This window comes from Capricornis sumatraensis, chromosome 3 (genome assembly GCF_032405125.1).
Source record: "Capricornis sumatraensis isolate serow.1 chromosome 3, serow.2, whole genome shotgun sequence".
In the NCBI taxonomy this organism is placed as follows: domain Eukaryota; kingdom Metazoa; phylum Chordata; class Mammalia; order Artiodactyla; family Bovidae; genus Capricornis; species Capricornis sumatraensis.
In genome coordinates this window covers 7,244,365-7,262,320 of record NC_091071.1, presented here as the reverse complement: position 1 = coordinate 7,262,320, position 17,956 = coordinate 7,244,365, and the positions used below count along the sequence as shown (strand labels likewise).

Sequence of the window (17,956 nt, the reverse complement as noted above, 5' to 3'; positions counted from 1 at the left end):
AAGCGACTCTCTTTTTCCAGGCTGAGTCACTCCCTGCAGTGTCTATATAAAGGCCGTAGAGGCAGTGACTAAATGCATTTGGGCCCGGGCCACGACTATATATGACTGCCCCCTCCCTCCTTCAGCCTGCTGACTCCTCTCACAGGGAGCTCGAAAGGAGTCACAAAGTTTGCAGCGACTTCCCGTCACTTGTCCCCCTCACCTCCTCAGGTGGGGGCGTATGCTTTCACATCTCAATGAGAAGGAGTCCGATCGATGGAGAGGTGACCGAGGACTTTCCAAAAGCAGATGCCCTCGCCCCTCTCCTACTTGCCAGCGCTGGGGAGAAATCCACAAACCTAGTTCATTTCAGCCATTGGGTGAGATTTCTTCCAGAGTCGTATCTCAAGACGGCTCCTGATATCTCTATAACATTTTCCCAATAATGTAAAAAGAAAAAAAAAGAAAAATCAGGAAAACACTCTGGCTGGAGACAGAGAGGGCAACTTAAGATTCTGGCACTCAGGAAATGAACACTCGTGAACAGGCGATTATGTCAGCAGGAAAGAGAATGTTCCCTTCTTGAAGCTGGGCCTGCTGACCTGGGAGGCGGGGCTGTGGGGCTGTGGTGCTATGGCTGGCGTCGGGCCCAGGGTCACCTTCCCTGGTGGGGACAGCAAAGCATCCAGGGTGGTCAGTGTTGGTGATGATCCCAGGAAGGTATGCCCTGATCAGGGTAGGGGACAATCTCTGTGCCTGACGACAGGAGTGAGAGAGATGGTGATGAGAGAAAGGGGCCAGGTGCGTTTCGGCAGGAGCGATGTCAGCCTGGTGGACCAGGTGTCATGAGGATTAACGCTCAAGACAGCAAGAAATGTTCTGGCAAAATATATCAGGGTGGGAAAATGCCCAAGGAGAGCTCCTGAATTGCAGGTCAGTTTTAAACCTCACAGAAGAGATGTGACCCCTTATAACACAGATTAATACCAAAGTCTGACAGGTCTGGGGTAGGAGCTGGACACTCTGCCAGGACAAAACGAGGCCCTAAGATAGTTTTATGATAAAATTTTGGCATCTCGAGTCTGAGGCTTTCCTTTCTTCCTCCCCATAGAAGATAGTTCCTCTATTGTTGAGAAGAAGGCAACAAAACAAAACCCATCTCTGTCCTCTGCCTAGAACCAAGCCTTCCACTGGAGAACCTTCTGATAGTCAAGCATCGCATTCAAATAGTCGCAGCCAGCGGGCTGGGATGGCACCCCCTGAAAATGTCCTGTGACTGGGCCCTGTGGGCCAGCACCACTCTGGATGCTCTGCCCATTGGCGAGGCAGCCTGGTGCAGCAGTTAAAAGCACTGACTTGGGGAGCCGGTGGCCTGGGTTCAAGCCCCAGCTCAGCCGAGTGGCAGCTGTAAGATCCTTATCAAGACAAATGTTGGTCCCAGGAGCAAACTTAAAATTTAACCAAACGGGAAAATAAGAAAAAAGCAATTCCTAGGTAGAATCATGAAACCCTAGCAATGTTGCTCCATCTTGGTCCCCATCCACCATGGGAAGTAACTCAGTTTCCCGGAATAAGGAGCCAGCCTGGTATTCTAGATGGGTTCCGGTCAGGGCCTTCCACATCCCTGGTCATCTACCTGCCATTAGGTTTATCAACTCAGAGGCATCAAAGGTAATCCTGGCCTGCACCTCGGCTCTGATGGAAGCAACAAAAGAGCAAAGGGCATGGGGTTTGGCCTGCACTAAACTCACAGTTATAACAGCACAAAGCTTCAAGAACTCGGAGAAAGCCGTCTCCAGGCCAGCCATGCTCTTTACCAGTCTCAGGCAGGAAGAACATGTCACCAACACAGAGGCACCTGTCCCTGCTGCCAGCCTGGGGGACCCTCATCAGTGGGAGTGGCCCAGTTCCTCCACCCACCTCTTGTTCTTCAGCACCCAGCCTAGAGGCCGGAGCACAGTGGCCTCTGCCCAGCAGCCGAAGCCTCAGCATTCATCTCTCCTGCGGCCCCCACCCCCGTCTTTCATCCTCCTACCCCTAGCTTGGGCACAACGAGGAGGAACATGAAGAGGGGACACATACAGAGCGCCCAGCACAGTGGCTGAGACCACCGAGACAACCAACACCTGCCTTGCAGCCAAGCTCTGAGCCAAGGGCTCCCCGATGAGTTTCAGGGGTCCAGGAGAAACTGTGCAAACATGTGCATTTCTCGGGGTGTCAGGGGGTGGCCCTTAACATTCACCGTTGCTTCGAAGGTTGAGAACCAAGCCTCAGAAAGCAGCCTTGTTCACCTACAGTAAGAATCACTGTGACACAGGCAGCTTGGAACTAACCCCCAGCGATCTCAGAGTGTTTCTGGGGGAAAGTCTGCATTTAGAAGATTCTAGACACCATCCTACACTTAAGGTGCCTTATCAGGATGGTGTACCTCCTTGGTGAGAATATAAGGAAGTTTCTAAGACTGGGGAGAGGATCTTATCCCCAGAGCAAAACCATCTGGCATGTGGAAGGTGCTGGAAAATATTTATAAAGTGATTAACTGTTATTACAAATCAACTTTTGGAACATTTTGGGAGAAAACTACCTTTATTTGTTGTGGGTTCTTTTTTAAGTTCTTGGAGCTGACTTTGAGGAGCAGAAATCAACTGCATCTCATGTGTTTGGTAATATGCGCTCCAAATTAATGCTCACAACAAACACGAACTGAATTGTTGGTGCTAGGCCTATGTGGAGCTCTACACACACATATTACATGCCAAACACACACGATATATGCCACACACATACTAGGTACCACACACACACACACACAACACACACACACCCCTGTGAGCTGGGCCCTGCCATTACACCTTTTATAGATGATGCAACTGAGATTTTTGGGAGGTTAAGTCATTTGCCCAATGACACCAGCCAGTAAGTCACCTGCACTGATAAATATAGAAAGTGATCCAACCTAGAAATACCCTCAGTCTTGGACGTTCAGTTATCAATCATTAACTCAACAGGGAGTGGATGTTTAGTCACAAAATTCAAATTTAAAACATTTTTCTTCGAAGGGAACTCTTTTTTTGAGTCAAAGAAAGGCATGAAACTTAATATGTAGAACAATGGCATTTCCTTCAGATTAACTACAATTTTGAGTTTAAAAATACAGAAGCAATAATATCAATTGACTAGCAATGTATTCATCTAATGACATAAAACTGAAACTGAAAGAACTTCATTCTCAACAAAAAAATCTTCAGGACTCTGCCCTCCGCGGTGCCTTCGTGTTCCTGGCTTGTCCCACAGGACCCTCACCTCCACCCTAACCCCATCCTGGGTCCTGGGCTTTCCCAGTTGCCCGTAGGCAGCACCAGTCCAGGAAAACACAAACTCCCTGCCAGGGGATAACCTCATTCACTTGACTCTCTATTGGAGCTTGCGTCTGCCTGTTAGATCCACCAGACACTCAAGGACCCTGGGAGGACAGTTTCTGCTTTCCCGAAACAAAGAGGAACATCAAGGTTTTCACCAAGAATCAATCCACTTGGTGAAAGTCCGGCAAGATCACTGGCCCTGGCTCTGCCCCGCTGGCTGGTCCTCTCTTGGCTGACTGTGTGAGGCGTGAGGAGGCTGGTCTGTGTCCAAACCCACAGATGCCCTCCCTACCAACAAGCCAACTTTTTTTTTTAAACCCTGAGAGTAAAGTTCTAAGCAACCTTCATCTTCACACATCCAATTTCTAGAAGTGTTCCCTCAACAGTAAGTGTTAATCTGTCCTCCGTTGTTGAATAATCGGAAGAAATAACTGATGTCAGAGGCAAGTCGGGCTCCTCTGCACTGAAGCCCCAGACAAAGTGCCAACCCACTGTCTGATCTGGGTCGTAGGCCCCGCACTCATCAGAGCCCTCCACGCGCCTCCACACCCCTCACACCACAGAACCCCCAAGAATCCCCCTCTGCACTCCTCGCCAAAGTTACCCACTCCCACCCTCCACTGAGGCCTTAAGAGGTTTCCAAACCTACAGAAGATTCTGCACGCCTATCTTTCACATGTCTTGGAAATCTGTGCTACAGTGAGGCCTCCTTATCATAGCGGGAGGAGCCCAAGTGAGCACCATCCCCAACCTCCTGGCAGAGCCGGGGACATGCAGGACGGCAGGGTCCCTCCATTCTAGGAGGTGTTCTGCAGCCCCCTCTTTGCGGAAGACACTGTCTAAAACCATGCCCTGACATAACTTGCAAAGATGTTTCCCAACTTATATCCTACAGCCCAATAAAAACACAAACAAATTAAAAAAGAAAAGATCAAGAATATACAAACAAAACATGCCCTGGAAAGCTATGCCCCAGAGGGCCTTTCCCCATCAGGCTGCTCCACCCCTAGCCTCTCCTATTTACTGGGATTAGGGGGAAAAACACAAAGTTAGCGGCCAGTCCCCGCAGGATGAGGCCTGTTTATACGCCAGTGGAGGGACGGGGCCCATTCAGCCCAGTCAACATTTATTAAGCAAGTGCTGGGCCCAAAGTGGCAGGAGGGGGACACGCCCTTCCTCAGCGGGTACCACCTTCAGCTGGCGGGGCACTGAGACTTGAGAGGAACACCCAGGAATCCAGTTCTCTTCAAGGCGCTTCATCATAGGATGGATTATATCTACCTACTGGTGACTGAGGCCTCGGAAGCATGACCTTGCCCTTCTCTTTTAGGTTTCCGATGACCACCCTGGATATATGGTCACCAAGGGAACAGCAGTGAGAACACAGGACAGTGGGGATAGCTAGTTGCTTGATCAAGGCCGAACGTGGCTGGAGAGACATACCTGACCGGGGTGGGTCTAGGGAAACAAAGTCAAAGACCAGAGCATGAGGAACCCCATAGTGAGACCTTCCAGGAAGGTCTGCTCTGAGCAGCCTGAGAGGAGGAAGGTGGCTGGTCGCTCAACGGCCTTCTCCCCTCTTGCCTTTACTGTCACAACGAGGTGGAACGTGGAGACCACCAGTCCCTTCTCCCCCTTCCCACCCGGCACTCCCCAGCAGCACAGAGGGCGGCAACCTCCCAGGCCTGAGTTACTGACCCACGTGTCTACTCAGTAACAACACTGAAGACACACACCTCAGGGCAGGGGCCGGCGGCGGGGGTAGTCAGGACAAGCAGTGGGTCTAAAACGTAAAATCCTTGGGTGGTCCTGCCATTCCTCCCTTGTTTCTTGCCACTGGACTACCAAGACTTTTTTCTCCTGAAATATCTGTTCTGAAAATCGAGGGTTAATTATTTGTTTCCCCAAATGATTCATGGTAACACTCCCTTAGATGGCAAGCTCCTTTGAAACACTTAAAATGAATCCACTTAAAAAAAAAAAAATTCAAGTCACACATCATTTTTTGGGACTATTATGAAAGTTAGACTATCCCTCCCAGAAATCATCCTTTCCTCCAGGCCTGTTCCTTTGTCCTCCCTGGAAGAATCTGGGGAGGCCTGGGAGCCAGGGCTGGAGCTCTGGGGGGTGCAGGAGGCTGGGTGCAAGCCCCCAGCACAAGAACCACTGTGGACTCATTTGGCAGAAGCTCCCAGAAAGCCATCACCGTGTCTGCCTGACGGTCTGTACAACTCTCCTGTATTTTTTTTTTTCGTCTTCTGAGTCCTTTGATAAAGACTCAGGGAACGAGGGACCAAGAAAACAGGGCAGGAAAAGGCTGCCTGAGCCACTCTAAACACTGTCCTCTGAACACATACTTCCCCAAAATAAGAGGAGCACAACAAGAGCACAGTCCCTTCTCCCCCTTCCCCCAAGGAAGGGGGGAAACACAGAGGGTCCTAAAAGGCCCGGCCAGGCTGAATGTTTTGCAAGAAGCATCATTGGCATATTGCATCCTCAGACGCATGAAGCCTTCATGCGCCCCTCCAGGGCCCTGCCTACAAATGTGCACACAGAGGGGCTGGGGGTCTGACCTGGCCACCCAGCTGGTTCAGCATCTGCATCAAGAGTCAGCTAGGGTTTAATCCAGTCCCCAGCCCACACAGGGGCTCACCACTAGGGCTGAGGACGGCCGAAAGGAAGCAGCAGACAGCTGGTGTTCTGAACGCACCCTAGGACAAGAAGACCCTACCCTCCTTCAGAGAGCCCAAGCCCAGCACAGAGACGCCGCTCACCTCTGGAGTGTTCTTCTTGAACTCACGGCTCTGCTCGATGAGCCGCTTTCTTGACTGCTCACTTTCATCTTGCCGGTTTGCCAATACTGTTGCGGTGGCATCGAGTTCCCTCTGTTGAGAGAAACAAAAGGGAAGACCAGATTGTAATTACACTCTGAAGAGAGGAGAGTGTATCTGCACATGACCAGGACACCGGAGGAGAGCCTGTGGTGCCAAGGATCACTGCCCTGTGGCCCAGGAGGGACTGGGGACCAGTGGAAAGAGGCCTGGGCTCCCATCCAGCCCCACCACCCCATCCATGCCCCAAACCTGCTTAACTTGACGTGCTGTGTACCCACACACACCTCACAAGCGGTGGCTTCTACAACACAACGTGCAGATGCATACTGCTTTGCTAAAACCAGTCAGGCCAGTGCCCAAACGCCATCCCTCCCCAGTGTCGCTCGCTTCTGCTCCTAACAAGCACCTCTTCCCGCCACATCCCCAGGTCCCAGTCCTGCCGCTCGACTCGGGGCACCTTTCTGACTCTCCTTCAACAGTCTGGGCCTGGAGTCTTCTACAGCCACATCTGATTTGCTTTTGTTTAACAAATACTTAGTGGGTTAACTATAGGCATGTTTCAGGACCTGTTAGTCGTTCTCAGTTCAGTTCAGTCACTCAGTTGTGTCCGACTCTTTGTGACTCCATGAACTGCAGCACGCCAGGCCTCCCTGTCCATCACCAACTCCCGGAGTCCACCCAAACCCTAGTCCAATGAGTCAGTGATGCCATCCAACCATCTCATCCTCTGTCGTCCGCTTCTCCTCCTGCCCTCAATCCTTCCCAGCATCAGAGTCTTTTCAAATGAGTCAGCTCTTCGCATCAGGTGGCCAAAGGACTGGAGTTTCAGCTTCAACATCAGTCCCTCCAATGAACACCCAGGACTGATCTCCTTTAAGATGGACTGGTTGGATCTCCTTGCAGTCCAAGGGACTCTCAAGAGTCTTCTCCAACACCACAGTTCAAAAGCATCAATTCTCTGGTGCTCAGCTTTCTTGATAGTCAAACTCTCATATCCGTACATGACTCTGGAAAAACCACAGCCTTGACTAGACGGATCTTTGTTGGCAAAGTAATGTCTCTGCTTTTTAATATGCTGTCCAGGTCGGTCATAACCTTCCTTCCAAGGAGCAAGCGTCTTTTAATTTCATGGCTGCAATCACTGAGTCATTCTCAAGAGGGACCTTAAGAGGCGAGCCCCAAGAATAACGACTTCCAGCATTGCATCAACTTGGGAAGTGAAGCACCTGGAAACAGGGTTGTCCCCCAACTCTTTAACTGGCCCCTGGGACTCTTGAGAACCACCCCGAGTGGTTCCCCCATGAGAAGACTTCTGTCACACACCACAAACTGACACTCAGAGCATCAGAGAGCCCGTGTCTTGGCCTCAGGAGCTCTGAGACGAGCTGCCAAGAGGCTGTGTGTCAAACAAGCCTGCGGCAGATGGGCCCAGGGTGGTGTCCCAGGCGGACAGCAGGAGTGAGAGGACACAATCCGGAAGCCACGGAGAGGCGCATTTTCGTGCTGGATGGCTTCGGCTGCTAAAGACACACATCTTGCTTGGGATCAAGCGGCGGCTCCAAGTGGCTTCTCCATGGTCCGGCCCGTCACCCCAAGGCCCAGCAGGGCTACGAATGGCGAGGAGAAACCAAGCCGAAGAGCCATCCACAGACACCCAGGAAGCCAGGAGCCTTCCTCCCCCGCCTGCCGCCCACCCGGCTTCCTTTTTGGCGGAAGTAACCGAAGGCGTCTGTGAGCCCCTGCTGCTGAGCACTTCATTCGTTCCGCTGCGGGGTGGGCCGCTGCCAGACAGGGTGGCAGAGTGCTGGAACAAACATCTAGGGTGCTGTCAACTTGGAAATGGCAGGCAGTTTTTAAAGTGGGGGTGCGGTATGAAGAGATGGGGGAGGCACCACCACACCACTCTCTTTCTCCCGCCTTCCTTCCCTGCTTCTGGCATCGCAGCAGATCTTGGGCAAGCAAGTCCAAAAGAATAACGTGGGCTCGATTTCAAGAACAGATGTCAAAGCTACTGCAGAAAAGAGGGAAACACTGCACATTTTGATAGACCACATTTGAAACACATCCCAGTCAAGTGAAGGCAAGGGAAGAAAAGAGCAACCAACACCAATGTGGCAGCGTGGGGATGGAGACAGAGGAGAGAGCAGTCGCAGATAAGCAGAAGGCTTCTCAAAAATATAAACAATCTGGTAAGGAGGAGGACTAAGACATCTATATTTAAGCAGCAGCAGCAGAAGTTATAAAAGGAGATTTCAAGAAAGGGGGAGGAAAAGAAAGGCCAATATTGAAATATGACAAAAAAAGTAAAGTTGATGTTTGGTTCCAATCACACACAGATGCAGAAAACTTAAGAGAAAAACAAAGCGCCTTCAGTGGAGACCCTGCTTCCTGGGAGGGGGCTGTCATCTAGGCGGAGGACGTCTGGTGATTTCTGCCACCAGGTGCTGGATGCCGGGGGCTCACTGGTGACTATGAGATCCCAGACCCAACGCTGCCTTCCCATCTTCTACTGTGCGTCTTCCCCTGTGTACAGTAGAACAACACATGGTCTGGGGGTCCCTCTGGGCCCCTCGGCCCCCCATGTGCCCCTCAGGAAGGCTGAGCCTGGCAACAGCCACTCAATGGAAGGCAGACTAACCCACCCCTATCAGGGGATGGCAAGGCCAGGGCACCTGGGGTGAACTGCTGCTGGCAGGCGCGATGCTCGGGGGAGGGGGGCCCACACCCCTTCCCCACACGTGCAGACACAAGCAGGCCCATGTGAAAAACCAACCAGGCTCTTTCAAATTGCACCCGGTGTGGCCACCTGCCACCACAGAAACAGACTGGCACAGCAAGGAGGAGGGCCCGAGCCTCCAGTGCTGCGGGGCTTGGCAGCTCAGGTTCAAGGCTCTCAACTCCTGAGTCCCCCGGAGGACATCAAGGCTTTGTAAGAAGGCTCTGGGGACAACACAAAAGCAGGAGATGGCTAGTCAATCTAACCCAAATACTGTTTTATTATCTGCACAAACAATGTTGCATTATCAAGGGAATTTAATGTTTCGGGGAGGTGGCAGTGGAGGCCTAAAATACAGAACCCTCAGCTCCTGAGTCGCTGGTCACATGTCACAAGGAGCAGAGAGAGTCTCCACATCTGAAAGGTATTAAAAATTCACAGAGAACAACAACAACAAAAATTCCTACCTGTACTACATGAGGTGGAATGATATTTGAGATATACTGAAGCAGGAATTTCCCTGGTGGTACAGTGGTCAAGAATCCGCTTTGCAATGCAGGGGACAAGGGTTCAGTCCCTGGTCAGGGGTCTAAGATCCCATGTGCTACAGAGCAACTACTGAGCCTGCATGCTCTGGAATATGTGCCATAGCTAGAGAGTGTGTGAGCCACAGCTAGAGAGTCTGCATGTCACAACTAGAGAGTGTGCACCACAGCTAGAGAGTCTGTGTGCCACAGTCAGACAATCTGCAAGCCATGCTAGAGGGCCTGCGTGCCACAGCTAGAGGGTCTCTGAGTCACAACAAAAGATTCCACATGACACAGCTAAGACCTGATGCAGCCTATCCCCCCCCAAAAATAAATAAATTGAAGCAAAAAAAAAAAACCAAAGTGCAAAACAGTACCACACTGTTTAAAAGAATATCTACACACACGGTTGCATACGCTTCAACTGTCTCTAAAAAGATAAACCTGAAACTGTGCTTGGCTCTGAGAGGCCAAGGAAAGGAGGTGACCTGCTCTTCATGTATCTTTCGGCTATTTTGCCACATGCATAAATTACCTGATTGGAAAAACTGTAATACATATTAATTTTATATATATATTTCAAAACTGCTAATGTGAAAAAATGCACATGTAATTACAGAAACATATTTTACACGCTGTGTCCCATACATGAGTGTGCATGGTCTCTGCGTCCACCTGCCCGGGGCAGAGCCCTGGAATAGATGACCCCCTGACTCACACTGGTGATTCAAAAAGTGAGACAAGCACGTCCTTGTCAAAACAACAGCTGTTTCTTACACAACGTGCTGCACATGGGCCAATCTTGGGGCTTGTGAACGAGGAGGAGGTGGCTGGTCGCCTAAAACACCACACTCAGTCAAGTCCCAACCTTCCCACGGGAGGGCAGAGGAGGGCGTCCCCTCTGAACTACTCAGAACTTTTCTGTGGAAACAACTGCAGACCCAAGTCCCAGGTGATGGAAGTGGGCAGCAAACCCACGGACTCTGATCAGCAGTATTTCCAACTCAGCTGAAAGAGCTTGTCAGTTCAGTTCAGGCGCTCAGTCGTGTCCGACTCTTTGCGACCCCATGAATCGCAGCACGCCAGGCCTCCCTGTCCATCACCATCACCCGGAGTTCACTCAGACTCACGTCCATCGAGTCAGTGATGCCATCCAGCCATCTCATCCTCTGTCGTCCCCTTCTTCTCCTGCCCCCAATCTCTCCCAGCATCAGAGTCTTTTCCAATGAGTCAACTCTTCGCATGAGGTGGCCAAAGTACTGGAGCTTCAGCTTCAGCATCAGTCCTTCCAAAGAAATCCCAGGGTTGATCTCCTTCAGAATGGACTGGTTGGATCTCCGTGCAGTCCAAGGGACCCTCAAGAGTCTTCTCCAACACCACAGTTAAAACGCATCAGTTCTTCAGTGCTCAGCCTTCTTCACAGTCCGACTCTCACATCCATACATGACCACTGGAAAGACCATAGCCTTGATTAGACGGACCTTAGTCGGCAAAGTAATGTCTCTGCTTTTGAATATGCTATCTAGGTTGGTCATAACTTTTCTTCCAAGAAGTAAGCGTCTTTTAATTTCATGGCTGCAGTCACCATCTGCAGTGATTTTGGAGCCCAAAAAAATAAAGTCTGACACTGTTTCTACTGTTTCCCCATCTATTTCCCATGAAGTGATGGGACCGGATGCCATGATCTTCGTTTTCTGAATGTTGAGCTTTAAGCCAACTTTTTTGCTCTCCTCTTTCACTTTCATCAGGAGGCTTTTTAGCTCCTCTTCACTTTCTGCCATAAGGGTGGTATCATCTGCATATCTGAGGTTATTGATATTTCTCCCGGCAATCTTGATTCCAGCTTGTGCTTCTTCCAGTCCAGCATTTCTCATGATGTACTCTGCATATAAGTTAAATAAGCAGGGTGACAATATACAGCCTTGACGTACTCCTTTTCCTATTTGGAACCAGTCTGTTGTTCCATGTCCAGTTCTCACTATTGCTTCCTGACCTGCATACAGATTTCTCAAGGGGCAGGTGAGGTGGTCTGGTATTCCCATCTCTTTCAGAATTTTCCACAGTTTATTGTGATTCACACAGTCAAAGGCTTTGGCATAATCAATAAAGCAGAAATAGATGTTTTCTGGAATTCTCTTGCTTTTTCCATGATCCAGCAGATGTTGGCAATTTGATCTCTGGTTCCTCTGCCTTTTCTAAAACCAGCTTGAACATCAGGGAGTTCACGGTTCACATATTGCTGAAGTCTGGTTTGCAGAATTTTGAGCATTACTTTACTAGCATGTGATATGAGTGCAATTGTGCGGTAAGAGCTTGACGGTACTGATAAAGCATCTTGCAAGGATGGCACCTGGATGCAGAAACTCTGGAGTTTTCTTTCAAAGTCGCTGTGGGATGACCAATGTCAGGAGGCCTCAAGGTCCAGGGAAAGACCCCTGGCTTTGGACACCTCACCCAGGAAACTGGGGACCTGGCCCTAGAGCTATGGAAGCTGCAATCCTGTTTTCCTCACAGACTCTGACTACTGGGATGTTTTTTTCTCCATTTCTAACAGATCCTCAAAGGGCAGAGCTCTCAACACTGGAAGTTTCTCTCTTCCGGAACTCCAGCCTCTTAGCCAAGGATTAAAGACACACACACAAATAAGAAGTGATCATGTAATTTAAAAGAAACTGAGGGACCTTCCCTGGTGGCCCAGTGGTTAAGGCTCTACCCTTGCACTGCAGTTTCAATCCCTGGTCAGGGAAGTTCTGCATGGAACTTTCTCCCCAAGAAAACACATGTCTTAGTGTCAATGATTTCAGTTTGGAACTGCTCTCCTTCAAAGTGAATGTGTCAGTTGTCTGTCTGTTTTAAACGTGGGGGGGTACCTGCAATGCTGCCACCACTTTTGTGAGATTCTCTCTCTGTGAAGCCCCCAGGCCAGGCCTGCCAGCGCTCTGAGTAGAGGCACACAGGCCCCCTTTTCCCCCAGCCCCCGCCCCGGGGTTGGTGGGGAAAACACGCCAACCCAGCATCAGAGTAAAGTATCGTCTTTTCACTGTTGCTAACTTTGGTTCATCTGATGCTTTTTTCCAAGCTTATCTGTCAACTAATCAACAGCAAATCCTATATAAGAATTTAAAGTGGCTTTACTAGAGAAAATGAGAGCACTTGTGCAAAAGGGGAGGGCCAGCCATGGTTTCTGCACCAAGTAGTCCTCTGAGCATTTTCCATTTCGTTTCTTGCAATGGAATCACAGGACAAGTGGAAGCCACTCTGGGTAGAAAGGGGTGAAGGCCCCAAGCCCACCAACCTGCCTTCTTCTGTTACCCGCTCCCTGGCCTCCTACAGGGGACACCTGAAGACTCTTCAGGGAACCCTGGCTTTGCTTCTAGGCTCCACCCCTGCTGTCACCTGTGTGGTTCCGTCAAATGATGTGCCCTTCCTGGAGATCACTAAAGGAATGCACCTCCACCTCGAGGCGTGGTGAGTACTCCATCAAGGGAGTTCTTGGTTCTCTCAGAACCACGTACTTGACCTCAGGCCATTATGCACTGTGCCACCACCATCCCCGACTAGGCTGGGGGCTCCAGGGTGCCCACAGTCCAGGGGAGGAGACAAGACTGGCATGGAAGAGCAACAAGACAGATGGGACCAGGCTGGTAGAACAAAAACAGAAACATTAGATAAGGCAAGACACACTGCCAGCAAGAAAGGGCTCCACGTTTTCATGAAAGATGCCCATTTCGGCTGAGGCTTGTGGATGGGATGGCCTGAGTTCCCATTACCCTCCATCTCCTCCTCCTCTGGGCTCACTGAGTCTCTAGCACAACCCATGGTTGTGACTAGTGCTGACAGAGACCATGAACGGGGACTCGGAAGAAGCAGGAGCCGGGTCAGGTCCCCCTGGAGAGGTTGGCTTCGGCACGCAAGTGGTGAAAGGGCTGCTGAGAGGGGGCGGGTGCCAGAGTGGACACACTGTGTTCAATCAGAAGTGACCAGGACATGATCCACTGTAAGTGGGAACACACACACAAAATGTGCTTATATACAAGCTCCCCATGTGGTTCCTTATTCTGGAGAGGAAAGTGAACAGGTGGGGGCCCCAGGGAGTTGGAGAGGTCCCTTCACCAACTACCCTTTTGTACTTGGCGGATTTTGAACATGTAAACGTAAGGACTACTCCTAAAAAGTAAACATTTATCTTTTAAAATCTCATTTTTCCCCCCATAATGAGACATGAGCTTCAAAGGACTGATAAGGGCCTATGAATGCCTCATTCCCGGCAGAGCCCTCCACGTGGTCCCGCAGGAAATGCTTTTTGTTCTGTTCACGGGTATGTGCACGGAGGACGGTCTCTGTTTCAAGGAGAAACTTGCAGAACTCCCTAGAGAAAAGCTCATGTTTTCCACTTATTTCATAAGCCTAGCTAGAGGACCAAGTCTGACTCCATATTTCCCAAGTGTTTCTTCTGACACCTAACTCTACCCATCACTTTCCCACTCACCCTCTTGGATTCACCGCTGGGCGATACCAAGATCTGAATTTTGGCTGCAGGACTGTGTCTCGTGCTTGAGACTGAGGACGGGCAATGAGCATCCCCACCCAGGAAGCCCCCCTGGGAAAGAACAGCGACTCTGTACTCTGCAAAATTAGATGGACCTGCATGCGGCCCAGGAGGGTCTCGACAGAAGGCAGGCAGTGCAGGAAAGGGGGACAGGGGAGAGAAGCAGAGCCACGAGAGGCAGGACAGCAGGAGGCACCAGCGTGTGAACATGGAGCTTCGAGGAGGGTCTTTGAATGGGAGACCAAAGTGCCTGGTCCCTTCATGGATGTTAATCAGCACACAACTGTAAGGTGATCAGCACACACACATCCACACCCCCCCCACACACACACCCTGCAGAAAAGGGGACACGTCATCCCCTGCATAAGCCTTCAGGGGCTTCCCAGGGGGCCTGGATGAGACCACCAGAGCCCTGTCCTGTAGGCCGGCCTTCCTCCTGCAGCCGACAGGGTGGGGCCCCTCCTTCCCCTCGGGCCCTCAGCACAGGTTGTTCCCTCTTTTAGGAGGCCCTTCCCTTCTCGCTCCCAGAACATGTCGGAGCTCAAATGCCACTTCCCTGCCCCTCATGCTCTTCGCCCCTCTGGAAGGTGTGCACGTAGCCCCCTGACCGGTGCCTCCTGGTAGCAACCCTCATTTGTGAGTCTGTGTTTCCCTGGGTGCTAGCTTAACACTGCGTGCTCCACAAGTTATGAGCTCTGGGAAGGACTGAGATTGCTTTGCCTGGTGCTGGGGCACCTCATGGTCGGCCCTCCAGAACTGTGGGCTCTGCACCCAGGGATTCAATTCAGAAGCAATTGAAAATATTCGGGGGGGGGTGGGGGGTGGAGGGGGCAGGTGGGAAATCCCATAAAAGTTCCAAAAAGCAAAACCAGGATTCACCACAAGCCCGCAGCTATTTACACACTATTTGCATTGTATTTACAACTATTTACATAGTACTTACATCATATTAGGTAGTGTAAGTAATTTAGAGAAGGTTAAAGTATAAGGGAGGACGTACTTAGGTTATATGCAAATACTAAACCATTTTATATAAGGGGTCTGAGCTGACACTGAGAGACTACAGTAGTCAGAACTTGCCAAATGAAAGGGTAAGCTTAAAAAAAAAGAAAAGGAAAAGAAACTAAATGCTCTAACAGAAGTTCAGAGTAAGTACAAAAGGGTTCAAAGGAAGAGAGCTTACTTCTACTTCAGAGAAAATAAAAAACAGCTTCATAAAAATAATAGCACCTTCGAGAGAATTCTGGGGTGGGCAAGGGTGCACTCCAGACAGAGGGACCGACAAAGGGGGGCAAATTTCAGAACTGCAGACAGCAAGGCCAACAGTGGGAAAGAGAGGCTGCCAGAAAAAGCCTGGCCCAGGTACTGACCCTAGAAAGGCAGAGAATAGTTCCGAAGGCTGTGGGGGCTGAGGAGGAAGGGGACAAGCTGACAGAGGCACCTTCTTGAAGGTGAGACCGGATAAGGAGGGAGGGCAGGGGCGCCTAGAGGACCCACCCCCTCCTCTCAGCTTCAAAGGACTGTGGCTCCCTCGGGTGGTACCGTTTTTTCCTAACAATTAGGATCACCTAAGGGGGGGCTCATCTCTGCTGAAGCGAGCTCTCCGGGCAGTCAAGGAAGTCACTGTCACCAATGCTCCACTATGAGAAGAGGAAACAGGAAAGCCGGGACAGGAAAGTCCGTGCCCACAGTGCTTTGAGGACACAGGCAGCAGCAGAGCAGACGTGGGGGGCTTGCTGTCGGGGCTCGGCCCATCAGCAGGGCCTGTGTCAGCTCCCCATGAGGGAGGCCCCAGCCAGCAGGAGGCACTGGGAGGCGGGGAGCATCCAGCACAGAGCCCAGCACGCGGCAGGTGGGCAGTGCAAGCTGGCCGTGGGGGCTGAGCAGAGGGGTGGGAGGTGAGCTCTCTGGGTCAACCACACCCTGTGGGTCCCCAACCAAGTGTGGGAACATGCCAGAGACTGCCTATAGCTGAAGCTGCAAGTCCTCTGGGGGCTTCATCAGAAACATTGTTTCATTTTCTGACTGACTCCCTCTCTGTATGACAAATTCTAGAAAAAGGACACAAATGTACCAATGTGCAGGGCAGGAATTAGAGACTCAGAGGTAGAGAACAGACATGGAGACCAGGGGAAGGCAGGGTGGGATGAACTGGGAGAGCGGCACCCGCACAGAGACACTCCACGTGTAACACAGCTAGTGGGGAGCTGCTGGATAGAGCCGGAGCGCACACAGCTAGTGGGGAGCTGCTGGACAGAGCTGGAGAGCTTGGAGACGGCCTAGACGGCTGGGGTGGGGTGGGGGGAGGCTCCAGAGGGAGGGGAGATAGGCACACAGTTGATTCACTTTGTTCTACAGCAGAAACTAACACAACATTGTAAAGCAATTATACTCCAATGAAAAAAGAAACACTGTTTCAACCCTTGCAGAAACCTGACAGCTCATCTCCCATCTTAACTTAGAGTCCAGATGAAGAGAACTCCGGAACCTCTTGGCTGGGTGGGTCTCACAGCACAGTAGGGTTCCCAGTACCTAGACAAAGGAGAGGGAACTTCTGGGAACCAGGAGTTGGGGAGGGGGTACCTGCAGGTCGGTGCAGAGATTTATTTGCATAGAGACTCCCACCACCTTTTGCCTCTGGACCAAGCCAGACTTCTAACTTGGATCAGAACGCTGATGCATGCAGAGCTGCTACAAGGATTAAATAAGATGAAATGTCCTCTAAGAGTGATTTTACTAGTGCAGTAAAAAGCGAAAGTGTTAGGTGCTCTTCCAGATACTATTAGACCCCACCTCAAATAAAGATTACATTCTCACGTTCGTTTAACTCTTAAAAAAAAAAAAAAAGGTATCATACGTCAAGTACACATCCAGTATGTACTCAGTATTTCTTGATTCTGGGAGATGAGTTGATATCAACCCCCAATCTAAGAAATTAAAGTAAAACAATTTACTCCAATATATACTTCCTGCCCGTGGCCTTCCCACCTAAAGGTGGGCAGGGACAGAGGTGGGGGCAGATTTCTCATATTTTTAAAGAGAATTTTGCTTGCAGATCAAGTGAATGCATTACCTATTTGGAAAATAAAACTGAATAAAAATAAATCAATCGGCCTAACAAAAGTACAAGTACAAAGCTTTCACACAAGCCTTTCTGTGAATTCCTCGGGACAGAGAAATTTCAATAGAGAACCAAGACTTGATTTCTTTTTTTCTATTGTTTCTCACCCCGTTGGAAACCCACTATGCAAAGACAAGAATGCCAGATGTATCCGACAGGCATTGCACTACATGTAACACTTGCCAGACTCTCGTTTGAACAGCGAGACGTGAGAGACGGTGTCTCGGTGACGCATAATGAGACAGCCGCGATCAGAGGCCCAGGTCGCTGTGGGCGCACGTGGCCCAGGACAGGTGTGGGGACCGGAAAGGACGCCCTTTAACCCTAACTAAGAGGGCTCTGCTTTACGTTATTAACCAAACCGAATGAAATTGCTGCTTTCTGACCAGTTCCGAGCTACAACAACGTCTGTGTCATAAGAAGAGTGCTTTATTGATCTCTTTGGCCACGTCACAAAACAAAACTCGGTTCTGCGCCAGCAGCCTCGGCTCCAAATGGCAGGAGAGCTTACCCCTCTCTGATCTTGTGCTTCTCTGAGTTGACCAAAAGCTTTCCCACCTGCCCCATGGTGCCACTGGGGTTGGTCCTTGCCGGTTGATTCTCTCACTTTCCTGGGCTATCACTCTCTCCCCGCCCGTCTTGTTCCTGGGTGAGCCTCTTATCTTCTGCTCATCCCCTGAGGCCAGAGCCTCCACTGTTCCCCTGCTGAGGGGATCGGCACTCCCTGTCCTGCAGGCCTCTGGATGAAGTTGGGGGAGAGGCAGCGCAGGAGCTTGGCCACGTCACAGACGAGGAGACCAAGGCCGGGCATGGATGTGAAGTACCTGCTAACAAAGGCCCAGGGATGAGGACCCTGGTCTCCACCTCT

At 50.7% G+C, this 17,956-nt stretch overlaps 1 protein-coding gene across 6 annotated transcripts in view; it reads right to left on the bottom strand.

Annotated features, from left to right (window-relative positions):
• CUX1 (cut like homeobox 1) overlaps window positions 1-17,956 on the bottom strand; it is a 349,582-nt gene that overhangs the window by 267,032 nt on the left and 64,594 nt on the right. For 5 of the 6 annotated variants that reach the window (XM_068968697.1, XM_068968698.1, XM_068968701.1 and 2 more), the window contains exon 2: window positions 6,116-6,226. The exons of the other annotated variant lie outside the window; for it this stretch is intronic. In XM_068968697.1, coding sequence (XP_068824798.1) covers window positions 6,116-6,226 — 111 coding nt within the window. The remainder of the gene's footprint in view (window positions 1-6,115; window positions 6,227-17,956) is intronic. 6 annotated transcript variants of the gene reach the window in all.